Raw genomic sequence first — 26840 nt, 5'->3', positions numbered from 1 at the left:
CCATGCAATCTCCGTAGACAAACATTGGCAGTAGAATGGCCTTACTGAAGAGCTCAGTGACTCAACGTGGCACCGTCATTCGTTAGACTTCTGCCCTGCTTGAGCTGCCCCGGTCAACTGTAAGTGCTGTTATTATGAAGTGGAAACTTCTAGGAGGAATAATGGCTCAGCCTCAAAATGGTAGGCCACACAAGCTCACAAAACAGTACTGCCTTGTGCTGAAGCGCATCTGTGCTTGGTTGTAACACTCACTACCAAGTTCCAAACTGCCTCGAAGCGATGTCAGCACAATAACTGTTTGTCGGGAGCTTCAAGAAATGGGTGACCATGGCCGAGCAGCCGCACAAGCCTAAAATCAGCATGCGTAATTCCAAGTGTCGGCTGGATTGTTGTAAAGCTTGCCGCCCATTGGATTCTGGAGCAGTGCAAATGCGTTTTCTGGAGTGATGAATCACGCTTCACCATCTACCAGTCTGACGGACTAATCTCAGTTTGGCGGATGCCAGGAAAACACTACCTGTCCAAATGAAAAGTGGCAACTGTAAAGTTTGGTAGAGGAGTAATGGTCTGGGGCTGTTTTTCTTGGTTTGGACTAGGCCCCTTAGTTCCAGTGAAGGGAAATCTTAATGCTACAGCATATAATGACATTCTAGACTATTCTGTGCTTCCAACTTTGTAGCAACAAAGCCCCCGTGCACAATGGTTTGTCGAGATTGGTGTGAAAGAACTTGACATCGACTGCGAGCCAGGCCCAATCACCCAACATTAGTGCCCGACCTCACTAATGCTCTTGGCTGAATGGAACCAAGTCCCCACAGTAATGTTCCCACATCTCGTGGAAAGCCTTCCCAGAAGATGGAGGCTGTTATTTAAAGTAATTCTTCTTATTATTATTTCACCATTATTTAACCAGGTAGGCCAGTTGAGAACAAGTTCTCACTTACAACTGCGTTATAGCAGCAAAGGGGGGACCAACTCCATATCAATGGCCATGTTTTTGGAATGAGATGTTCGACGAGCCACATACTTTTGTTTAGTCATGTGTAGTCTTAACATTCTGTATACTCCCCTTATCCTAAGGGTAAAAAATTACCCACCTTCACTAAACCCCTCAAATAAAGCAGCTTAATTGAATTGTAAACCGCAAATCTATTTTGCATGAAGGAACAAATCTGTCATTCATCACAAACTTGGTGAATATCTGGGTTTTCCCTTTTCACAATGCACAATCAGTGGACACCACTCGTTTTTTATTACAACACACCTGTCATAATTCTTTTCTTTACTAAAGTAGAGGTTTATTATTATTATTATTGCTAAAGGTACTGCATAGGTGTAAACACATTTTTAGCATTTTTTACCCTTAAGACAACACTAGGGAGTTTTTCCTCTACACCTGCATTGCTTGCTGTTTGGGGGTTTAGGCTGGGTTTCTGTACAACACTTTGTGACATCAGCTGATGTAAGAAGGGCTTTATAAATACATTTGATTGATTGAAATGTATACATGTCAGTCCTAGTCAATGTACCGGCACATTTACTGTTGTTTCTGTTGTTTTCCTGCACTTGTACAGAGCTTTTGCGAATTATTACACACATCGATCGCCAGGTTCCAGAAACACACCTTACTCTACTATATTGTGATGTTCTTACTGTACACTGGTCATTTGCAAAGAAGCAACATTTATGAAATAAAGTATCAGGACCCATAATTGAGAATTTTGTGTTTGTTAATGATGTCAAAAGAAGATGTCATTTTGATTTCACTTTCGAATATACAGTCTAGAAAATATGAATGTACAGTAAAATAAAGTTATTATATTCTATATCTGGCTGAACAGCACAAAAAACAAAATATTTTGTGTCGTTTAAAGGTGTAACATTGACGCATGTTCTAACCAATCACAGCCATGCAATGGTGGTAGTCAGCCAATCGCAATAATGTTTTTCAGAAAAGTTTTGTTACACCCTCCTGTCAGATTGTTTCTGCTCTAGTAGATGAACGTTCTCCTAGCAGCAGGATATTATGCTGGCAGCACGATCACAGATTGTTCTTCTTCAAAATAAAGATTTCCTGCAAAGACATGCTAAACTTTGGAACAACTGTTTTTCACATAATTGCAACCACCTTTGAAAAAAATAAATGGATAATTTGACACATTTTATTTGTTATATTGTATTATTTATGCCAGCATTTCTTTTGAAATTTTACACAAATACTGGTATGTTGAAAGGTATTGTGTAGGCTATATTTAAAGAAATACACTTTCAATAAAATACAAATATATGTTTTTGGAACTACTCAACAGTCTGATAAACCTAAATTGGTCTCTGTGCTAGGCAGCAGGTTTAATACAGAGTGTTGGGGACTCCTTACTCCACCCACTCCATTTACTGTAATGCAATACACGTTATGTGGGATACTTATTGGCCTGTAGAGAAAAAAAACTTTACTACCTGTCTCAGCCAAAGTAGGGTGGAAAATACTCAGTAGGGTGTCCCATGTACAGTCTATTACAGTTTATGGCATTGGGGGCTATGTGGTGGAGGTGGAGAACGGTGTTGTTGGATATGTGCGACCCCCCCCCCCTCCCCCCCCCCCCAAAGAAACTACACATATTTGGTCAGTAGAGACCCTACTGAAACGTTTTTTCTCTACAAGCCGATATGTATCCCATGTGCAGTCTATTACAATGGAATTAATTGAGGGGCTGTGTGAAAAGCCAGCAGCAGGCCGTGTGACACATCTCCCTCAAAAACCAACCATATTTGGTTATTAGAGACCCAACTGAGTGTTTTCCACCCCACTTTAGCTGAGATAGGTAGAACAGTTTTCTATCTACAGCCCAACATTCTGAACATACCAGTGTCAACAATGTAATATTTCATTGGTCTTATTTTTTAATTTACATTTTTTGTATTCGTTTTTATGAATTACCCATTAGCTTTTCTTGTTGGCACAATACAAGCGGCTATTGATTAGAATTCAATACCTTTTGATTGAGTTATCTTCATTGCAATGTTTTGAAATGCATGGATTTATTTTGAAGGTTTCGTCATTACCACAACAACGTGATGTTCTCGTTTGTGCTGCTGGCAGAATGCTAATAGTCTCTAGTAGCTACTGGTGCAATCTGATTCCAAGGCCATCTCGCATCTTCGATCTCAAAGTAAAATGTAAATTGGTGTTATATTTATTGCCTCTATTAGCTAAGAGAGTAGCTACGTTTTGAATTCAGGATAATAATGCATTTTAAGGTTCGGTTGCTCCATCGTTTACATAGGTAGCTAAATTCGGTAACGTCGTTAGCTGACTCACTGGGTAACGTTAGCTAACGGAGTACCGGTTAGCTAGCTGTAAACTGCAAGCCAACGTTTGTCACTGTTTGTCATAATCTCGCTTCTATTTGCACAACGCCAGATCATCATCATGTCGGGAGCTCTGTTTCCCAGTCTGGTGTCGGGGTCCCGCGGCTCCTCTAGCAAATTCCTGGTTGAGTTTCGGGCCGGGAAGATGACCATGAAGGGTAGCACGGTGACTCCAGACAAGCGCAAGGGACAAGTCTATGTTCAGCAAACCGACGACTCCCTCATTCATTTCTGTTGGAAGGATCGGACCTCTGGAAACGTGGACGATGTCAGTGGCACTTTTCTGTTGGTGCTGAAACTGCACCACCATATTCTCTTACACCACCTCTTTCTCTCTCTCTGTCCTTTGTGTTGTCATGGCTAACTAACCCTTGTGATGAATATGGTTGTCCCTGTTCAGGACCTGATCATCTTCCCAGATGATTGTGAGTTCAAGAGAGTGAACCAGTGCACAACTGGTCGGGTGTTTGTGCTGAAGTTCAAGGCTGGCTCCAAGAGGCTGTTCTTCTGGATGCAGGTGTGTAATGGCCGTTTAAAGATACTGACGTTACGTAATCCACACCCCTGCCTCTTTTGTTTATTTCATATCACTCTGCCTCCTTTGCATATTTCTCTGCAGAGGAAGGTAATGTTATCAGCAGCTGATTGTATGAGAAAATAAGTTCCTGGTGTAATACACTTATTTATATTTCCCTGTTGTAGGAGCCCAAAACTGAAAAGGACGAGGAGTACTGTCGTAAAGTGAATGAGTATCTGAACAACCCTCCCATGCCTGGGGCCCTTGGCAGTGGAGGCAACAGCGGGCATGAACTGTCTGCTCTGGGGGGTAAGGATTGAGGAAGGGTGCACGGCACAGTGCACACACTCACAAACAGAGAGCAAAGGTACTGTGGCATGTTGACACAGGAAGATGGCAATTGTTTTTAGCAGTGCATTCTCAGAATACACTCAGCCTCTCCTTTGTGCATGATGTGTTGATCCGTTCTGAACATTTTGCATTCTTCCTCCTGTCCTAGGTGAGGGTGGACTGCAGAGTCTGCTCGGTAACATGAGTCACAACCAGCTCATGCAGCTCATTGGACCAACTGGACTAGGTGGTCTTGGTAAGTCTTGGCAGTCTGCAAAGTACTCTGTACAGTAATATTTTTACCCCACGTAGCAATGTGCTTACAACAGCTGACAGCTGGATTGACCAAGAATGTGTTTTGGACTGGAGTACCTGACTTTATTGGGTTGTCATTCATTGCAACGCGTCTGAATATGTCCACCTGTCTGTCTGTAGGAGGTCTTGGGGCCCTGGCTGGACCAGGCCTGGCCAGCCTGCTCAGTAGTGGAGGTCCTGCAGCCGGCAACTCCTCTTCAAGGTACCACAAACCTACGGAGTCACTTCACTAATACATTCAATCATTTTGTACATTTATGCACTTTCTCTCCAGCTCAGACTACACATTTACTACTTATTAACCAACTTTTACAGATGGCTTATTCTACATTTATTACAATTTAGTTGCTCTCTTTCTGGTCCCTCTCAGTCCATCTCAATCTCCTGCTGTCACCCCCACCTCTACCTCTGCTGCCACCCGGCTGGGCTCCTCCCAGGTGCCAACCACACCCATCACCCCGTCTGCCACCAGTGCAGCGTCACCCATGGCCTCACCCACCATCCCGGTTGCCCCCTCCATCGCAGCCGGGGCAGCCAGCCCCACCCAGCCCATCCAGCTGAGTGACCTGCAGAGTATCCTAGCAACCATGAACGTACCTGCGGCTGGGCAGGGAGGTGAGGGACTAAACATATAAATTATAGCCCAGCACACAACGGTTTAGAACAGAAAGAGCAATTATTTTTATTTTACCTTTATTTAACCAGGCAAGTCAGTTAAGAACAAATTCTTATTTTCAATGACGGCCTGGGAACAGTGGGTTAACTGCCTGTTCAGGGGCAGAACGACAGATTTGTACCTTGTCAGCTCGGGGGTTTGAACTCACAACCTTCCGGTTACTAGTCCAACGCTCTAACCACTAGGCTACCCTGCCGCCCCAATTAAGAGTCTCTTGAATCATTTTACAGGGGAAATAAGGAACTTTAGTCATGCTGTTACCAGTTGAATAAAAAACCTCGCAGCAGTAGATCCATGATCTAGCCCTCCGTATGTGTGTCTGTCTGTATGAAATATGAATGACTGACTGTTTGTTCTCGCTACAGTGGACCTGGCCAGTGTAGTGACCCCTGAGATCATGGCTCCTATTCTGGCCAATGCTGAGGTCCAGGAGAGGCTGCTGCCCTTTCTGCCGACAGGAGAGTCCCTGCCTCAGAGCACCGACGAGCTCCACAACACACTCACCTCTCCACAGTTTCAGCAGGTATAACACACTGCTCAGAGTGTGTTGAGCAGTGCTCTCTTTCTGTGTAGAGTACACTAGAGCATCAGTTGACAGACTGTGTGGCAGTGTTCTCTCAGTACACGATTAGTATGGATAGACGTGATCTTGGTTGCTTTTCTTTTAGCTACCGCTTGAGTGACACATTTGGTCTACTACTGTGTGTACGATGTAAAGCAGGGATTATTCTCTCTGTAGGCCATGAGTCTGTTCAGCAGTGCCCTGGCGTCGGGGCAGTTGGGGCCTTTAATGAACCAGTTTGGTCTGCCAACAGAAGCTGTGGACGCAGCTAACAAAGGAGGTCAGTGTCCTGTATCTGCGTACAATGCATGAACGTAAACACAGGGGCCTTTGTCTGTACATTCCATTGTTTAAAGAGAACACAAGCATGCAGTCTCCTGCCTGTGCAGACATTCCTACTTAACATTGACATTAGTGTCAACAATTTTTAATAAGGATTTCCATAACATCATTAAGGTTATTTCCTGCTGTTTTGTATCATGAGTGAAATTGAACTATCCTCTCTTCCAGACGTTGAGGCTTTTGCTAAAGCCATGGAGACAGACAGCAAGTCTGACCATGAGGATGACGCCAAAGACAAAAAGGATGAAGATATGAGTTTGGATTAGGACCCTCTGTTAGTTCTGTTTAACTTAATGTATTTTATTTAAATGATTTACTGGTTGTGGTGATGTTGTTCAGAGCACTGAAGCTGTAGACCATTTACCTCTGTACATGTACTCAGAATTGAGATATTTAAAAAAAAGAAAAAAGTCATGTAAGACAGCCAAGGCTCTATTCAATCTCTCATGCTTCAGCGACACATCGAATAGAGCTAACCTCTCCTGTTCAATTATAACAAATTATTTATGTACATCCTCAGAGCTTGATTCAACACAACATGAAATGTTTTCCCTGATATGTTGCGAACCAGATTACTGCGGCTGGTTAGGACTGGTAGACCAGTGACAGTTGCATGTGCCAATCTGTGACCTGTAGCTTCCTGACAAATAAAATAAAAACTCCAGTCACATGGTCAGAAAAAAACATTTGATAATTTAACACTACTTTTACAAAATTGACACCATCCATAAAGCACAACATTTTCACATTCTAAACAAATGACATGAGGTAATTTAAGCATACATTTGCAAAACGGAGACCAATTCACACCACAGCAGAAATGAGCAATTCCTCCATGTTACTGTACAAAACGTTTTCTCCAAGATCACACACAATGAGATTCACACAACAGGTCTGTCCAGATACTAAGATACATTAAGCAGTCTGCAATTTTCCATGACTTTCACAGATGTGGTGGAACACTCGACAGCAACAAGACGAAGTGAAATAAGAGGGAATAACATCAGGATAGGACAGATCATTATTAAACTGTGGTTTTAGGCACTTCTTACTGTATGTTGAGTGGCGTGAGCCAACACTGATGAAAATAAATACGAGAAATACTGTAAAATAGCTAAATACATGTAACTTTAGGACATTTCACACACAATTAACTGCTTTCTACCTGCACTCATTCCAGAGATCTCCTTTTGTTTGTTTGATAAGATCCAGGGGGGGGGGGGGGGGGGGGGACTTTATTTCAAAAATATTTCCTGAGAACTTAAAAATATGATAACTGGCTCGTGGATGATCCAGCACATTGAACAATAGGGTAAGAATACTTATTGCAAATCCTATCCCTGGATGTTGACAGAACAGCAACCAAGTAATGATAGGAAGTTTGATTTATCAACCGTCACAGAAGAAAAGTCATTTGTGGTCTAGATTGACACTGCCAACACGTTTCCAGCCAGCAAATAGGCAGTGGTTTGCACAGTGAGTGTGGATTTAAAGTGTACAAAATTAAGTTAAAAGCAGCTACAGTGCCAACCCAAGAAGGTCAATACAAAAACATCCAAGCTGTACAAAACCACAAGTTCCAAACAAATGATACAATGACTGATGCTTCTACAGTATAGTATAAAGTGGCACTCTGGCCAGCCCACAACTCCCTCAATAACACAAACAATCATATTGAGACTTTAAGACCAATGATTGATGTGTCATTTTCACAGCAAGTGAAGAAATAGTCATATAAACAAGCTAGCGAGTGCGCACACACACGTAAAGTGGGCCTATGTTTCATGAGATGAAATAAAAGATCCCAGTAATTTTCCATATGCACAAAAAGCTCATTTCTCTCAACGTTAGTGCACAAATTTGTTTACATCCCTGTTAGTGAGCATTTCCACTTTACCAAGATAATCCATCCACCTGACAGGTTTGGCATGTCAAGAAGCTGACTAAAGAGCATGATCATTACACAGGGGCACTTTGTGCTGGGGACAATAAAAGGCCACTAAAAATGTGCAGTTGCCACAACACCAAAGATGTCTCAAGTTGAGGGAGCATGCAATTGGCTTGTGCATAACATTTGAGAGAAATAAGCTTTTTTGTGCATAAGGAACATTCCTAGGATATTTTATTTCCGCTCATGAAACATGGGACCAACACTTTACATGTTGCGTTTATATAAACAGTACCAGTCAAAAGTTGACACATCTACTCATTCAATTGTAGAATAATAGTGAAGACATCAAAACTATGAAATAACACATTTGGTTTGGGATGAGTTGGACCGCAGAGTGTAGGAAAAGGAGCCAACAAATCCTCAGCATATGTGGGAACTCCTTCAAGACGATTGGAAAAGTGAAGCTGGTTGAGAGAATGCCAAGAGTGTGCAAAGCTGTTATCAACAGTATATAATTTGAAATATAATTTGATTAACACTTTTTTGGTTACTATATGATTCCATACATGTTATTTCATAGTTGACATCTTCACTATTATTCTACAATGTAGAAAATAGTAAAAAATAAAATGAAAACCTTTGAATGAGTTGGTGTGTCCAAACTTTTGACTGGTACTGAACGTGTGTGTTGTTTTGCTAGACATTACTGCACTGTTGGCGCTAGAGACAAGCATTTCGCTGCACCTGCGATAACATCTGCAAATCAGTGTATGCGACAAATAAACTGATTTGAGCTATAAATGAGCAAAGATAACACCAGGCACCATTTACACATAAAAATGACTTTTCTGCACCTTTGGACAGTACATTAAATTATTTCAAACTGATATAACAACCATCAACATCAAAGCCTCCTCTCTGTGTGTACTTAAAGACACCCCCATTGGGATGCTACCCCACACCCAGTTGGAGCTATTTTTCAATAAATAGTTAACTTGTACTGTTTGTACAAATAGACATGGTTTAAAAAATATATATATTGATCAAAATGCAATACACACCACAGAAAGAAGTTCGGTACAAGCGAACGCAATAAGAATCTAATCAAAACAAAGAAAAATCAGTCCAATATTTTTGCGGAAAACACTCTTAATCTTTCATATGGTGATAAAGAAAAATTCAAAATAAATATTGAGCACCAAACCCCCCCAATTTGAATAAGGGACATGTCTGCTACACCTAAACATATTCTAGGGAAGAAAATGCCTCCCTCCAGGTGATGATCCAGGATCAGCATTTCCAATCAATATCATCAGGACTTAAATATCCAAACTGGACCCAGGCCAGTGATTCAGGCCACCTCCAGGCTCCAGCCTAGCCCTGCTGCACCAGCCTGCGGTAGTGCGGCATGACCTTGCTGTCAGGGAGGTAGAGCCCCATCTCCAAGGCAACCAGGACAGGGAACTCCAATGGAATCAACTCCCGCCGGTTTATACGAAAACGCTCCTCCAGCTTCTGCTCAACCATGGACGGAGGGGGGGGGGGGGGGGGGGGGGGGGGTGTAGTGTTAAGATGGTTAAGAATCGAACTATGATCACTAACAATTCATAGAAAACAAACTTAGTTATCCTGTGAGAAAAAGTGCATGTAAGAAATTTCTTAAAATGTACATGTAAGAATTTACATCACTCACGTCAATCAGCTGTCGGACCTCCTGCTTCTTCAGATCACTGCTGATCTTGGCTGCCAGCAGGACGCAGGCAGCAGACACCAGCTTCCTGTTTTGCTTGTTCAGGCGGCCCTGCAGCACCAGCTTCTCAAAGTACACAAAGGCCATGGCCACCGTGACTGGCTGCAGACTGCACTCCTCTCCCACCGCACGCATGTCCCGCTTCAGGCTGTCAAACAGGAGAGAGGTTATTGGTTACACATGGGTGTCCATGGTAGGCAGGTATGCAGGATTTGCACCTGTAAATGCATGGTTTGGAGACAAAGACACAAAGGGGAGTTTCAGACATAGATATAGACAGTGGATTTAAAAAAAGAATGTGTTGACTTGTTACATCTGTGTTCATGTCTGCACCTTCTTATCTTGCTGAGGGTCAGTTTGATATGGGGGAACTTCTCCTTGAACGTCTCATTCATGTCTTTTTTCAGGTCCGACGGCTTCACGTACTCAATAACAGTCGTCTGGAAGACAGGGAACAAGATAAATAAACTTCAGTTACTGCTAAACACAGCTGTTAGAATCTCGACGAGAACCCCACAATTGTATATTACTCCAGTGCCAGCCTCTCTACACTGGCTTCCTGTTAAGGCCAGGGCCGATTAAGGTTTTACTGCTAACCTACAAAGCATTACATGGGCTTGCTCCTACCCATCTCTCCGATTTGGTCTTGCTGTACATACCTACACGTACGCTATGGTCACAAGACGCAGGCCTCCTTATTGTCCCTAGAATTTCTAAGCAAACAGCTGGAGGCAGGGCTTTCTCCTATGGAGCTCAATTTTTATGGAATAGTCTGACTATCCATGTGAAAGCGCAGACTCAGTCTCAACCTTTATGTCTTTATTGAAGACTCATCTCTTCAGTAGGTCCTATGATTGAGTGTAGTCTGTCCCAGGGGTGTGAAGGTGAACGGAAAGGCACTGGAGTGACAAACCGCCCTTGCCGTCTCTGCTTGGCCGGTTCCCTGCTCTCCACCGGCATTTTCTGTCGCTAACCCTATTACGGGGGCTGAGTCACTGGTGCTCTTCCATGCCGTCCCTAGGAGGGGTGCGTCACTTGAGTGGGCTGAGTCACTGACGTGATCGTCCTGTCCGGGTTGGCGCCCCCCTCGGGTTTGTGCCGTGGGAGAGATCTTTGTGGGCTATAGTCAACCATGTCTCAAGATAGTAAATTGGTGGTTTGAAAATATCCCTCTAGTGGTGTGAGGGCTATAATTTGGTAAAGTGGGTGGGGTTATATCCTGTCTGGTTGGCCCTGTCTGGGGATATCGGCGGACAGGGCCACAGTGTCTCCCGACCCGTCCTGTCTCAGTCTCCAGTATTTATGCTGCAATAGTTTGTGTCGGGGGCTAGGGTCAGTCTGTTATATCTGGAGTATTTATCCTGTCTTATCCAGTGTCCTGTGTGAATTTAAGTATGCTCCCTCCAATTCTCTCGCTCTCACCCTCTTCCGGAAGACCTGAGCCCTGGGACCTTGCCTCAGGACTACCTGGCCGGATGACTCCTTGCTGTCCCCAGTCCACCTGGTAGTGCTGCTGCTGCAGTTTCAACTGTTCTGCCTGCAGCTATGGAACCCTGACCTGTTCACCAGACATGCTACCTTGTCCCGGAACTGCTGTTTTCGACTCCCTCTCTCTACCGCACTTGCTGTCTCTAACTCTAAACGCTCGGCTATGAAAAGCCACCTGACATTTACTCCTGAGGTGCTGACCTGTTGCACCCTCTACAATGACTGTGATGATTATCATTTGACCCTGCTGGTCATATATGAACATCTTAGCCATGTACTGTTATAATCTCATTCCAGCACAGCCAGGAGAAGACTGGTCACCCCTCAGAGCCTGGTTCCTCTCTAGGTTTCTTCCTAGGTTCCTGACTTTCTAGGGAGTTTTTCCTAGCCACCCTGCTGATTGATAAATATGAGAACTTTGCTTTCATCCTATTTATAGAGATTCCATGTAAGAGATTCCATCATCTACGAGGGGCTGTGTGTTCTCTGGAAAATAATGATCGACATGGAAGGTGGAACTGTCCTTCCACAGAGTTGCATTATTTTCCAGAGAACGCGTAGAGCCCCGAGTTGATTATCCCTTTTATACCATGGCTATAATTTACCCCTAGAAATGTTTTCATTTGCAGGTAGAAATGTGTTCAACATCCACTGAAGTAGCTAGCAAGTTGACAGTAGTTGCCTTGGTTACCAAAGAGACTTGGTAGTTTAGCTAACCAAACCATGAGTTCTAGCTTGCTATTATGAAGATCAAATTCAACAATGCCAATAAATGTTTTCAAGTCGTCTTTCGCTTTTAAAAGCAGTTCTAACATAGAACTATAGCCACTTCATTGTACCGTGTGTTGTAGGGAAATAATGCATGCTCTAGAATGCCCTTCAAGCCAATCAGAAACAATTACTCAACAATGCCATGATATGTCATTTTTATTATGTGCAGTGAAGTTTACTAGTCATAAAATGTCTTTATTGTTTTAGTTTATAATGGTGCTACTGTACAAAATAAGTGCATTCTGGACTGTCAGTGTGTCTTGTGATGTATTGTCTAGTCACAAAGTCATGTGTTGCATGTATAATTTCATATGAACGCTTACCATATAGGATGCAAATATAAGAACTCTCTTGTGTCTCCCGCAAGGCCACTGAGGGTCACTGAGTAGGTAGGGATCATAGTCTGCCAGGTCTTCTATACCTGTAAAAATGGGGATTAAATCAAATGAGAACACACACACACAGTAATGATTGCAAAAACAATTTGCCAGAGGAGAGAGAGAGAGAGTGCATGTAAGCCTCTATTCTAGTGAAGTGGAGCGTACTCGGGTCCTGTCCTATGGTGCTGTTGAGTCGAGACGGGTTGGTGTAGTTCTTCTGGCCGTTGCCTCGGTAACGGGATAGGGGTGTCTGTGTTGTGCTGGGCTCTAGTGGTCCACTGCTCTTCGACCTCACCAGGGCATTAGTTGGGAAAAGGAATCGGGCGTACGATACCGTCTGAAGAGGAAATACACATGTTAACTAACACAAAGCACAGACAGATAGTACGTAATCGCCCTCTCCAGTTCAACCTTACCTTTCCATATGCCCCTAGCTCCACCTCAAGGCCCTCCAGGCCAGGGAACAGGTCAGAGCCACGCCCAGAGGACAGCCGTTGTCTCTGAGCATCCAGCTTTGGGTCACTGGGTGGGCAGGAAGAGAAACTACTCATGTCACCATCATGCAGCTCCACATTAAAGCCTGAGATCATTATAACAACTCCTTTCCTGAGGGCGATACATGACACCTGTAGTTGGTTGGGGTTGTGTGTTTGTACCTGAGGTGAATACATTCTCCATAGGGCAGCACTGAGAAAGCAGCACATAGAGACCGCTTGGCACAAATCAGCATAATCCTGCAGGACATAGATAGCAAGTACAGGCACACAAAACATATGCAGTGTCAGGCTACAGAAACAGCCAGTCACACTACAGCCATCTACAGCATTAGTACTGCACTTATTAGTACAATAAATACACAAGGCAGGCAATACGCTTGACCTCATCTTTACTAGAGGCTGTTCGCCTACTAATCTCAAGGCAACCCCCCCCTCCAGGTCTCTGATCACTACGGTTTCCTTTTCTGTCTCATGTTCCCCCAACCCTAGCAACTCAGCCCCTATTCAGATAATCATGCGGCCATTGCAATCGTTGCGCTCTCTCTCTCACTACTCTCTCCTCTTCTATCATATCTCCCTTCTGCTAAATCCTTCTCCCTTCAGTCCCCTGGTTCTGCCTCTCCTCCCTTTCCACATCCTATGACTTGCACTGTCCCCTTTCCTCCCGGCCGGCTCGACCCTCCCCTCCTGCTCCGTGACTGAGTGACTCATTGTGAGTTTACAGAACAGGGCTGTGGGCAGCTGAGTGAAAAGTTACAGAGGACCTATCATCCTTTCACTCTCTCCTCTCCACCTTCTCTTCATCTGTATCTGCTGCTAAAGCCACTTTCTACCACTATACATTTCAAGTTTTTGCCTCTAACCCTAGGAAACTATTTTCCACCTTCTCCTCCCTCGTTAATCCTCAACCCTCTCTGAGGACAACTTTGTCAACCACTTTGAAAAGAAAGTTGACAACATCCACTCCTCATTAACTCAGCCTATTGAGTCCACTGGTCTCACTCACACAGAACTACCCTATGCCTGGACCTCTTTCTCCCCTCTCTCCAGATGAAATCCTGCGACTAGTGAGGTCCGGCCGCCAGACAACCTGCCGCACTACCCCATCCCCTCCTCCCTGACTACTGGCTGTATCCCGTCCTCCCATTCCTCATCCCTGACCACTACCCCATCCCCTCCTCATCCCTGACCACTGGCTGTATCCCCTCCTCCCATTCCTCATCCCTGACAACTACCCCATCCCCTCCTCACCCCTGACCACTGGCTGCATCCCCTCCTCCCATTTCTCATCCCTGACCACTACCCCATCCCTGACCACTGGCTGTATCCCTCCTCCCATTCCTCATCCCTGACCACTACCCCATCCCCTCCTCATCCCTGACCACTGGCTGTATCCCCTCCTCCCATTCCTCATCCATGACCACTACCCCATCCCCTCCTCACCCCTGACCACTGGCTGCATCCGCTCAGACTTCAAAATTTCCAGAGTCGCTCCCCTCCTCAAGAAACTAACACTTGACCCCTGTAATGTGTAAAAAAAAAAAAAAAACAACAGACCAGTATGCCTTTTCTTTTCCTTCCCAAACACTTGAGCGTGCTGTCTCTGACCAACTATCTCACTCTCTCGCTCAGAACAATCTTCTTGACCCTAAAAAGTCAGGCTTCAAGACGGGTCACTTAACCAGACTGACAGATGAGCATTGTGTCACAAAGGTTCACAGCACTGCCAAAGCTGACTCTCTCCTCTGTTCTCATCCTCCTAGATCTATCCGCTGCCTTCCACACCGTGAACCATCAGACGCCCAGGACAAACACTGGTTGGCAGAGAGACAAGCATACGAGAGCCACAGGTGGAAAGATGGCCCATCTCCTTATTGAAGAGTATGTCCAGGACCTGTCTCTGAGTAACGATTACAAACATTGCCCTGACCTGAAAATGACCCCAGTTGAATTGAAGCCTTTTACGGTTCCCGGGTGGATGATTGAGAAGATGCAGAAGGCCATGGAGGCCCAGAGTTCAGGGAAGGAATAAAGTCCTAGTCAGTAAAGGGCACCCTGTTCTCTGGCCCCTGTACAAAACAGTGCACTAAAGGGCACCATTTTGTGGGCGGCAGGTAGCCTAGCAGTTAAAAGTTGCTGGTTCGAATCCCCAAGCCGACTAGGTGAAAAATCTGTCGATGTGACCTTGAGCAAGACACTTTACCCTAATTACTCCTGTAAGTCGCTCTGGAGAAGAGCATCTGCTAAATGACTGAGATGTAAATGAAGCTAGGACAGCAAAGTCCCATCTTCCAAAAACATGTTAAATAATCCCACAGCAAATTTTTTTTTAAACAATCACACTTGACTCTTTTCCCTCTTACTAGCTCAGACTTTGTTGATAGCTACACAAGGCCAAAAGTATGTGGACATCCCTTCAAATGATTGGATTTGGAATCTTCAAAGACAAACATTAGCAGTAGAATAGCCTTACTGAAGTGACTTACAACGTGGCACAGTCACAGGATGCCACCTTTCCAACAAGTCAATTTGTCAAAGTTCTGCCCTACTAGAGCTGACCCGGTCAATTGTAAGTGCTTTTCTCATTGTGAAGTGGAAATGTCTCGGAGGCACAATGGCTCAGTCGCGAAGTGGTAGGCCACACAAGCTCACAGAACGGCTGCTGAACCGGACGCTGTTATAGCAGCAAAAAGGGGACCAACTCCATATTAATAACCATGATTTTGGAATGAGATGTTCGTGTGTTTGAGGAAAAATTTACTTACTATGACTGTGATGTGGTTGTCCCACCTCGCCATCTTAAGTTGAATGTACTAACTGTAAGTCGCTCCGGATAAGAGCGTCTGCTAAATGACTAAACTATAATGTACATCACCAGGGCGAAAACATGGTATACTGTCAACCGCGTCAGCCAACAAAGCTACTTCAGCCAGTCAACCTCAGCACAAGAGTAGACATTTGAGTGAGAAACTACAAAACGTGTACGCAACCAGTGCAGTATAAATCTGCTGACAGTTTACAGAGTAAGCTCAAAGCAGCTGTAAACATCCAGCCATAGCACTTAGGCCTATCTATAGACAGCCTAAATCTACACACAGCCGCTAAAGGAGCCAGCCCTCACAACACACCAGTCAATAACATACAACGCCAGCCCAGCAGCCTCTCCTTTGGGATTTCAGCCTTGTAGCTAAAGCTCAGGCCAGACCTTGGATAAGAGAAGCTTATCTCACCAAGGGGGAAATACATACACTTTTTAAATCCCCTTTCTCATCCACTCCAGTGGTTTTACAGTTACTCCAATGCTCTGTATAGACTAAATACAAGTTTATAAGCAAAGACAGAAACGTTGGGAAACTGGTTATTGCCAGAGGCATATATTAAAGAGTTGGAACAATATAAAACGTTCTAAAAGGTGGCCCAATTCTAGACATTCAGTTACATAGTATTATTTAAATATTTCCCCATGCTAATGGAGCACTAACATGGCTCCATATCATTTTGAAGTGTCATGTAAATGCACTATAATGCTCATTTTAGACATGACCATGTGTACAAAACATTAGGAACACCTGCTTGTTCCATAATATAGACTAACCAGGTGAGTCCAGGTGAAAGGTGCTACATCGTTGATGTCACTTGTTAAATCCACATCAAACCAGTGTAGGTGAAGGGGATGAGAGGGTAAAGAAGGATTTTTAAGCTTTGAGACAATTGAGACATGGATTGTGTATGTGTGCCATTCAGAGGGCGAATGGGCAAGGCAAAAGATTTAAGTGCCTTTGAATGGGGTATGGTAGTAGGTGCCAGGCGCACCGGTTTGTGTCAAGAACTGCAACGCGGCCGGATCTTTCACAAATCAACAGTTTCCCGTGTGTGGGAGGCATTGGAGTCAACATGGGCCAGCATCCCTGTGGAACGCTTTCAACACCTTGTAGTCCATGCCCCGACAAATTGAGGCTATTCGTGGGGCGCTAACAATGGCTGCAGTGCCATATAAAAATGGTCACATGATGCAGAAACCTCAGTGTCCCAACTCTAAATACAAGACTCTGGTTATTGCTAAACGATCTTACAACACGTCAGCAACATGCGATACTGTATTCGCATGACACATGATACACAGGAGACTATGGGTGTGATATTGTCTATGATTAAGTCATCTTCAGGTAGGGTGAAAAGAGCAGGGTTCTAAAACTGTGTTGTTTGCCTTGTTGAAACAGATTAGATGCGTGTCTTATATGCATGTCCCCAGGGGAACTTTTCTTTCTAAAAGACAACCTAACAGCTGCAGCCGTAGCCCTATACTCACTCACGAAAACACATTGAGTAAGAGACAAAGTTCAACGGAGATAGAATAGGCTGGGTGTAGCCTGAGCATGATATTTCAGTCCCATCTTACATAAGGGGTGTTTTACTGTTATTGCCAGAGAGGGTTATATTTCCACAGGGCAGCTCTTTGGTGTTTTGATTTGTTTCCACGGGTGATTCAATTCACACAGTCCTGCTGCTACTCATTTAGGGGTCTAGCTAAGTTAGCGGTCCAAGTTCCAGCAGGTCTCTTAGTTAAAAACCAAATGTATGCGTTTCATTGCAACCAGGCTTAATATGGAACCGGCTGTGAAGTTACTTCATGGAAAAAAAACTTAAGGCCTTTGCAATCTTCTTCCCTCTTTTCTAGACATTACCATTATCAATTCATGGTAACTAATTTACTGTATTCCATGGAGTACACAAACATACCATTTAGAATGCCTTGATCCCACAGAAGAAAGTTATGTTTTGGTTGTCCGTTTCATTAGAATACATGGTTTGCTCAACATCTTCTGCATTCTCATTTACTACTTTAACTCACCTGCTGCCTCTCGTGTCATATTGCCTCATACTCTTGATAAAGTGGACCTTCTTGGCCACCCTTGCGGGTCCTGGAGAGCCCGAATGATTCCGTGATCTACGACAATGGAGTACCCCAAAAGAGTTGTCAATTAAAAACGTCAACATTAATCATGTCTAATGTCTGGACCAACAGATAGCAAGCATATCATTTCTCAGTGAGTTGTAGAATATGGAAGTAGACTAAGTCTGTACATGAGGGGAATTAACAATGTTCTTGAAATAATAAATAAAAACCTTGTAGATTTCTTCACATCACATATTTGAATAACAATGCCAAAATTACAATCTTATCTGACAGGGAATTGAAGTCATTTGAGTAATTGTCTTTTTTTTTTTTTAAAAGATGATCAGAGAGAAGGAGAGAAAGATGTTGGGTGGGCGAGGGAGAGATGAAAACACAGGACAATGTCTGACAATTATTGTATTGTTTACTTACACAAACCGTAGATAATTTTGTTAAAATATGCAACCCAATAAACAAAATATGTAAGAACTACATCAAATAATTGGATGAGCTTTTAGTTTTACTTAGGGATATATTGTGCAGCACTTGTAGCTAGCTGCCTGCAAGGTTGTTTTTTTATCAGACCTTGACGGGCAGATACGATTTTCTCAATAGGGCAGCTGACAATATAAAAATATATAATCATAATATTATTGTCTTGAGAAAAACGTTGCTTTTTTAACGACAATTTCGAAGGTAGGTCTAGTAAACTGTTCCCATTTGAATAACCATTGATTTCTATAATGAAAGTACCTGTTGGCAATATGCGGAAGTAAGAACACCTTTATAAGTCAGGCCTATTCTGTCAAACGTTGAAACAGCCCATGTTTGTTACAATGAATACAAAAGCAGTTAGTTACACCTACAGTCCCGACGGATGGTCATCATGACAGATCCCTGATTGTTTACCACCCTAATAAAAAGTGTGTATCTAGATAATATTTTTGACGTGTACCTTTGACGTGTATCCCCCGGCACGGAATTCAGAGTCTGGAGCACAGATGGCGATTTGGCAATTGGATTGAAGGTCTGAGGTCCAGAAATGGGGGACAGGGGGGTATCTGGGGGTACTATGGTGTCTACACCCTCAAACAACACCTCACGGCACCCCACAGCAACACTTGCGCCAGTGTCTGTAGACATACCCAAATTAGGTAGGACTGGGCTCAGTCCCCCAATCCCCGCCACAGTAGTAGCAGCGCCACCGGCCAAGTAGGGTGATACATGGGGGAAGGTTCCGTAGGTGCACGGTGAAAATTGAGTGTGTCCAATCGCCTGTGCCCCGGCGGCGTCTCGACTTCGGAGCTCGGCGGCGTCCCTTTGACCGAGGTTTCCATTGCTGAGATGATATAAAGGCCGTCCGTCTAGAGATATGTTGTTCAGGAAAGAAAGAGCCGCCTGTCTCCGTTGTGAGTCTTTACCTTTTCGCAGGTGTTCTTTTTGTGATTTGGCAGTATTACCGCCTGTTTTACACTGACGACCGCACGCAGCAGTCGCCATTCTAGTACTATAATGATTGATTGTGCGCATTGAGGAACGAATTTAGCCGGCGCGAGGACAACTCCACACCCACCATAAGATGATTGGTTCGGACGTATCATTATGTAAATAAGTTCGTTCTAGCGGATTGGCTGTGAGATGTACACTGAGTATACCAAACATTAGGAACACCTTTTGTCCTCAGAACAGCCTCAATTTTGTCGGGGCATGGACTCAACAAGGTGTCGAAAGCGTTCCACAGGGATGCTGGCCCATTTTGACTCCAATACTTCCCACAGTTGTGTCAAGATGGCTGGATGTCCTTTGGGTGGTGGACCAGTCTTGATACACAAGGGAAAGCGTTGCAGTTATTGACACAACCCTGTTCAAACGCACTTCATTATGTTACTTGCCCATTCATCCTCTGAATGGCACACACACACACAATCCATTTCTCAATTGTCCAAGGCTTAACAATCATTCTTTAACCTGCCTCCTCCCTTCATCTACACTGATTAAGGCAGATTTAAGTGATATCAATAAGGGGTCATAGCTTTCACCTGGTCAGTGTGTCGTGGAGAGAGCAGGTGTCCATGATGTTTTGTCCACTCAGTGTATATATGCCATTTAGCAGACACTTTTTTATCTAAAGCGACCTATGTCCTGTGTGCATATGTTTTATGCATGGGGATGAACAAACTATCCTGGCATCCAAAGCAATGCTTTACCAACTAAGCTACAGATGCTAGAGAGGAATTTGTAACAACTGGTAGATACATCGTTACAATGGGTAGAGATACATACTGTAGGTACAACGGATAGATACATCATAGGCATAGCCAAGGTATTGTTATACATTAGAGCCTATGCATTTATTCAGCAAAACTTTGGACATCTTTGGAAATCTTAACCAATATATTTTTACATAAATTATTAGGGTCCTATTTACTCATTTCATTTCACCAATCGGTGCACTTCATGGTAAGTATATGGATCTTATTTATAACAGCCAACTACATTGAGAAGGTCAGTGATAATTTATATTGAATTACATTGTGCTGCAGATTTTCAATATTGTGCCCCTATATGAGATAAGAGTGGCTGGGCAGTGAACTGTTTTCTGTTGAAAGTGATGATAAATAATAAATAATTTTGTGGACACAGCCCCACCTGGCCCAATGACCTCTGGCTGGACTCAGGTGCCAGCAGCCAACAGAGTTGTGTTTCATAATCCACTGATCCACTGCTACATGAGACAGGATTTAGCTGTTTACCACTGGGCAATCTAATCAGAACAATCTGTCACTTTAGTAGAATGATTCGCTCGGTCTTTCTCTCCATCTGTCTCTGTCCGTCTGTCTAATTGTATGATTCACATTTAAACCATTCTATAGTAGTTTGATAACTGTATTTAACTGACCTAAAAGATGACCAGTTCCCACATGTACTGTACATGTATGTATATTTCGGATAATTAACTATATTTTGGATAACTGTGGATGCATTTGGTTACTGAAAATCACACATTGAAAGAATTACTTGGTCATAGAAGGTAAACACATTGCTCTTTATTTTCTCAACAACAACATAATGAAAGTCTTTGTTCTTTTTTTCTGCAGTGACCAGCAACAGTCTGGAAAGACCCGTTTAAGGCTTTGATTCTGGTATGTGTGTTTGAGGTACAGCCCAGCCAAACCAGTATGGTTTGATGGATGAATCCAGACCAGAACACTGTATAAGTTAAGCCGTGGTGTTATACACAGACTCAACAGATAGCACCAACATGGAGCCGTGGCTTCATAGTTCTGTGGCTATGTGGAGATACTGTATTCATCTGCGTGCTAACAGGATAATTGAGTTAACTGGACAGCATCTTTCTACAACACAATATCATATGAACCCCAATGTACAACATACACATGTGCACCCGCTCCTCACATAAAATTGCTCCCAGTTTCAGCCTCTCAGCCACATGGTTCTGTCTTCTTCTTCTGGATTTAAAGTTAATACGCTCAATTTTTAGTGCTAGACAGATAGAACACTTATTTATGGAGCAATGACAACCTAGATACACAAAAAGCACATACTGTATCATCATCATGAAGATTGAGAGAAATCTAAACTATTTTATACATGGCATCCGGAGTCCAGATAAGTTAGACATAATATAGCAATCCATGGTGCAGCAATCCTGCACATTCTGTATCCAGCCTACTTTCTATTTGTTGTACTACACGAATGTTGTTGTAATACCACACCAACTTTAGAAAACATAGTGTACTGAACATTCATCTCAATCAATTTTTTCAAGTTCCCTTGCTCTTTAGAAATCGTCCTATGGATTTTAGACAACTTATTAAGGCTTTGAGATTACTTAAACATGCATAAATAGCTATGACAAATCACACACAGCAGTAAGATATTCCATTGTCATCTTCAGGTCAAAATGTCCTGTTCCAGTAGCTCAAATAGATGGATATGTATTAAGCATACCCATGTGACTTATTTACTGTTATGGTGTATTATCATCATAAATTAACATAAATATTGTCATAGGTATTCATAAGGTTTAGGTATTGTCTCTAATGGTATTTGTCTTGGCTTGAGAGGACATTATTTTGAAGCACGTTCATTGAGGATGGTTTCCCTCTGATTGACAACTAGCCACAAAGCCCAGCTCCTCTTTCTGTGTCCCTCTGCATGTTCACTGATCCCTAACCTCTGACCCCTGGCCCATAACCCTCCCTGTACCATCCCCCTAACCTGAGAAATTATACTGACACCAAAATACACACCTCACCTAGTCACCTACTTAAGCCACATTAGACATTGTGTATCTGTCCCAGACCTTTGATGTGAAAACATTTGGACACACTCCACCTCTCCATGTCAGTGTACCCTTGATGCTTCACAACACCGACGGGCGACAGAGCAGAACTGGACTGATCCTCAGAGGGAGTTAGTCAGCTGTGTGCCACTGTGGGGCCTTACCGGCTGGCTGGACGCCAGTTGAGTAACAGCACTCTCTGCGGTTCACACCGTGGTCTCATACTCCATCACCTCTGTGGGAGAGCCTAGACAGCGGTACTGGATCCTTGGTGTGACCGGAGCAGCACCCTCGAGCACCAGGATGGTTTTGCGCAGCCGGCGGTCGATGAAGTGGGCATCCCAGGCAGGGTACTTCTTCCTGGGCAAGTCAATACGGATGACTGGCCCCTCTGTACTAGGGGCAAGGGGTGGGAGAGTAGCCTTGACTCCTCTTTTAAGTGTTCGTACCAGAAACACGTCTGAGTTAGCCCCTCCCATCTGCTCACGGTCTCCCCCTTTAGTCCTCTGCAGGGTCCTGGGGGGGCTGGCCACTACATCTGGAGGGAGAGAGGAAGCTGGGGAAAGGCAGGACTCTACTGCTATCTCCTCCGGCACCCCCCATCCCCACCCTGAGATAGGACCGTCAGGGTGCAGCAGGCAGTAGTATACAAACATAAAGAAGGTGCCCAGAGCGTAGCTACTGGCCACCATACACACTGTGAGCAGGGCATTGAAGTCTGACGTCTGTGGGGCGCGGTACAGATACCAGAATGTGGTGAGTGCCACGTTCTCAATAAATACAACCACACTGTAGACGAGCATACGGCAGCGTGTGCGCCCCTCCCTCACGCTAAACCAACAGAAGACATACACAATGCCGACCACCATGTTATAGATGATCTCCTCCCATTTGGACATGCAGAAGTCTGTTTCGCCTTGTATGATCCAGAATGTCATGATGCACCAATGGGCCACAATGAAGATACCAAAGTAGAGCTGGAATACAGAGGCGAACAGGGCAAAGGCCATCGTACGGGCTCCGATGGTAAACAGGTGCCACAGGATTTGCACAATGACGGCCTTGTAGGACATGGGCAGCTTGTCGTCCCGGGAGTCCCTCAGAACCTTCTGGTAGGAGGCGATCATCCAGGACAGGGACATCAGCGAGGCAGAGGCTGAGAGGCCTGGAGAGAGAGATAGAGGCAGGGAGAGACAGGAGGCAGGCAGAAAGAGAGAGAGACAGGAAAGAAAAGTAGAGGTTTAGCAGTGTAAAAGGGTCTGGCAGTCATGAGATTAAAAGAACTCGCTACTGAGCTGAGTGTCATGTGAAGCAGAACGCTCCTTTGTAGTCTAAGGAATGCTTCAGGCCGGGGAAACATTCCTACAATCCAGACCAGTATGCCAGAATTTGTGTCAGCTTTCACCCATCTTTGTGTAGGCATTTTTAAATGAAGGATGTTGTGGATTGAAAATCTGGCAGTTCTGACTGAGTGATGTCACATTTAGGGGAGTTTCAGAGGGTGATGTCGCTAGTGAGTGATTATTAAGCTATAAGCATAAGCAATATAAATGGGTTTGGGTATAGAATGTGTCAAGATACTGGATAGTTTGAGATGGTGATTAGTACGGTAAAGGACCTGTCAATGTCAAGGATAGGCCATCACAGTGGATTGTATTGGGGAGTTTGAGATGGTCATGCCACTAGTAATTATTAAGGTTCAAGACAGTATTTGTGTTCAGACCGTGACTCACCCTGCAGCGGGAGGACCTGACTGGCCTGGACCATGATGCTTAGCTGCAGGACCAGCTGGGGGGCGCTCTTCAGGAAGGACTCCAGCAGGCGTAGCATGCTGATGTCAGCGCTCTCAAACATCATGCGCCAGTAGAAATGACGGCGCTCATGGTCCCCACGCCAGCGACTCTGCACCCCCAAGTACAAGGCATGGACATACCTGTGGAACATCAGACAGGAAAAGGGAGGGACAGAGAGGGAAGGGCATGAGTATGATATTGGAATCATGTCACATTTTTTTGCGAGAGAAGAATCTCCAGCTATCAAGAAACACTCCATATCAATCTGTTATATCCACATGACAGCACCATTCCAAGACAGATGGCTCATTGCAGCCTTAGTTCAGCCTCATTCTAGCAACTGAACTTCCAACTCTCCAGACAGCCTGGGAGCTGTCACTCCATCCAGACAGAAAAACGGGTAATAGTTTGTCTCTTGGTAGAGTGCCACTGAGCCTGAATCGGTCTGGTCACTTCACCCTGTCCTCTCCAGGCTACAGAAGTGATCGCTTTGTCAATATAAAATGATACTTTCTCATTTGACATCAACCTCTCTAAATGGAGTGACTGTTTTTGTCATGCGTCATTACCTCTGACTGATTGTGTGAAAGAGAAATGTGTCTCTGTGATGGAGGAACAGGAACTAAATGTGGCTTGGTGATGGCTAGAGGGAGGATGGGACAAAACAGAGCCCTGTCCTATAGTATCTCAATGAGCCCAGTGAACCAGGAGGGAGTTAGTATAACCCTTTCTGTTCTGGTTTCCTCTGCCTGGGGATGTCATATACACACAGCACACACATAAATGCATGCTTTTGTTTCCCACTGATGATTATTCTCATTCAAAGTGATCCAAAAGCATCCTGCCATGCCACTCCCATCTAATATCATCCAAGCTGATTTAAATATAATGACAACATGCTTTGCTGACCCCAGATCAGCATCACTAGCCTTTACTCGCCTCTATCCCTGTGCACCTGTCTGTCTGTGTATCAGTGACAGTTCATTCCAGAGTTAACACCTGAGGGTAAAACACTCAATGGTAATCCTCTTTAATGTGCAGACACGCCAGTCCAAGACCAGCAGCATGGAACAGAGCACACACAACAGCTTTAATGGCATTACAGCTAATACCACTTTGTCTCAGAGACTTTCAATAGACTCCTCAGATGGGACTGTACCATGTCTCAATCTATACCAGGAAATAAAGAATATGTAAATCCTGCCCATGGAGTCATCTAAAATCAAATCAAAACAAATTTGATTTATCACATGCACTGAATTCAACTGGCGTAGACTTTACAGTGAAACACTTGCTTACAAACCTTTCCCAATGATGCAGAGTTTAAAGATACAGATGCAGTGAAAACTGATTTTGCAAAGAAAGAAATTATGGTGTGGTTGTCTATTCAAACAGTGTTTCTACAGTAGATCATGTGCCGGCAGACTCATTCAAGTGACAGTGAATTGACCTGAAGGTCGATCCCTCACATGTAATTGACATACAGTTGCCTAGCTATGTAAACTTACTTTCTGTCCCAGGGGAACAATGATAGAGAGAGAAAGAGAGAGAGAGAGAGAGAGGGTGGGGGATAGAAGGACATAGATAATTAATTATTTGCCTCTGAGGTCCATATCACTGGCTGCTGTGAATACTATTAGCCTACCAATCTTCTCACTACAGTTCAAGGCAACAGCCAGAGCCTGTCAAAACCAATCATCACAGACTATGGCTGATTCCAAGACTACTACTTCTGTGGCTGATTCTGAAGACTACTGTATCTGTAGACCTACAGAGCAATATATCTGCACTGTGAAATGTAATGAGGCTAAGATATATTTGTTACATCCTCCTAACATGTCTAGCCTATTTTTCACAATAATTTTGGCATGCAAGGCATAGATAGAAAATCCATAACATAGGAAATCCATGTCCTGATATCAAATCCTAACACTCCCCATCTCACAGAAGATCTGACACTTTCACACTCAAACGATGGAAGAAAGACAAATGGGATGTGTGTGTTCATAAAGCGAATGGTGTGGATGAGTAGACGATTTTCCCCGGGAGATTATTGACCTAGAAGCTCGTGAGGGGGGAGGAGCCTACAACTCCCTAACCTCGTTACCAGACGTCAAAGAAAGTGATACAAAAGACATATCGACTTTGTGAATAGAGTAGCCTTCTCTGGGCGAGTTTAGTTTAGTAGGGAAAAGGCTGAAATTAGGAGATGTTTTAACAATAATGTTTCAAATTGAGCTGTTACAACAAACCCAAACATAGTAGCCTAGTAGGGATATAATAATGTTTTGATCACCATCTAAGCAGAACCCCGTCTCTCTCTCTCTCTCACACACACACACACACACACACACACACACACACATACACACACACACACACACGTTCAAGCCAGGACAGTATCCGTGTATGAGTGATCTTACCTCCAGACCTGTGCTAGCTGAAATATATGGATGAAGCATTGAAAGAGCCACATAAAGGCTCTGCAGCAGCCCCGGGCGCCTCCCATAGTGCCGGTCGTAGGCAATGCCCCGACCGCAGCATCGCGGCCAGCGCCCCCTTGCTCGCTGTCCTTGGTGCTGAAATGGCTCTTCGCTCCGGATGCTGCGACCACGGCAGCTGCGGCTGTGCTACTGTCGTTGGTATCCGAATAATCATAGGCGAACCACCTAAAACTCAACACCTGAACCACCACAGACGGAACTATCACGAAGACCAGTGTCAATGCAAACCACCAGTAGTTCCGCCTGAGGTAGTAGTCCGCGGCCAGCCACAGGTCTGAGGCCCCGTCCGAAAAGAACACCAAAAGTGCACATATCGTCCAGCTACAGTCGAGGAGCGAGTAGCGCTTCCTAGCAGGGTGGCACTGAGGCGAACGTTGAGCTGAACCGGACAGGCACTCGGGCGGGATGTCATTTCGCAACGAGACGGGTGCACCATCAGATTTAGCGGCCAT

The 26840-nt window shown here is 44.2% G+C and overlaps 3 protein-coding genes across 3 annotated transcripts; 1 reads left to right on the top strand and 2 right to left on the bottom strand.

Moving 5' to 3' along the window:
* Positions 1 to 3019: 3019 nt before the first annotated feature.
* LOC110492740 (proteasomal ubiquitin receptor ADRM1) lies at positions 3020 to 6797 on the top strand. Its single transcript, XM_021567200.2, has 10 exons — positions 3020 to 3177; positions 3422 to 3637; positions 3770 to 3886; positions 4072 to 4195; positions 4386 to 4472; positions 4652 to 4733; positions 4902 to 5146; positions 5573 to 5730; positions 5947 to 6049; positions 6280 to 6797. Exons 2-10 carry the CDS (start codon positions 3431 to 3433, stop codon positions 6375 to 6377), a joined length of 1221 nt encoding a protein of 406 aa, XP_021422875.1. The 5' UTR covers positions 3020 to 3177; positions 3422 to 3430; the 3' UTR covers positions 6378 to 6797.
* A 1846-nt stretch (positions 6798 to 8643) lies between these two features.
* On the bottom strand, positions 8644 to 19316 carry LOC110492739 (CDK5 and ABL1 enzyme substrate 2). Its single transcript, XM_036945813.1, has 9 exons — positions 18741 to 19316; positions 17741 to 17836; positions 13048 to 13125; positions 12808 to 12913; positions 12557 to 12728; positions 12335 to 12432; positions 10086 to 10192; positions 9696 to 9900; positions 8644 to 9517 (listed from the first exon to the last, which is right to left on the bottom strand). Exons 1-9 carry the CDS (start codon positions 19313 to 19315, stop codon positions 9377 to 9379), a joined length of 1578 nt encoding a protein of 525 aa, XP_036801708.1. The 5' UTR covers position 19316; the 3' UTR covers positions 8644 to 9376.
* Positions 19317 to 20812: 1496 nt separating this feature from the next.
* Positions 20813 to 26840, bottom strand: zgc:198371 (uncharacterized protein LOC497072 homolog). Its single transcript, XM_021567197.2, has 3 exons — positions 26308 to 26840; positions 23825 to 24024; positions 20813 to 23256 (listed from the first exon to the last, which is right to left on the bottom strand). Exons 1-3 carry the CDS (start codon positions 26838 to 26840, stop codon positions 22298 to 22300), a joined length of 1692 nt encoding a protein of 563 aa, XP_021422872.2. The 3' UTR covers positions 20813 to 22297.

This window comes from Oncorhynchus mykiss, chromosome 16 (genome assembly GCF_013265735.2).
Source record: "Oncorhynchus mykiss isolate Arlee chromosome 16, USDA_OmykA_1.1, whole genome shotgun sequence".
NCBI lineage: Eukaryota > Metazoa > Chordata > Actinopteri > Salmoniformes > Salmonidae > Oncorhynchus > Oncorhynchus mykiss.
The sequence above is the reverse complement of the archived record's forward strand: the minus strand, read 5'-3'. Positions and strand labels throughout refer to the sequence as shown.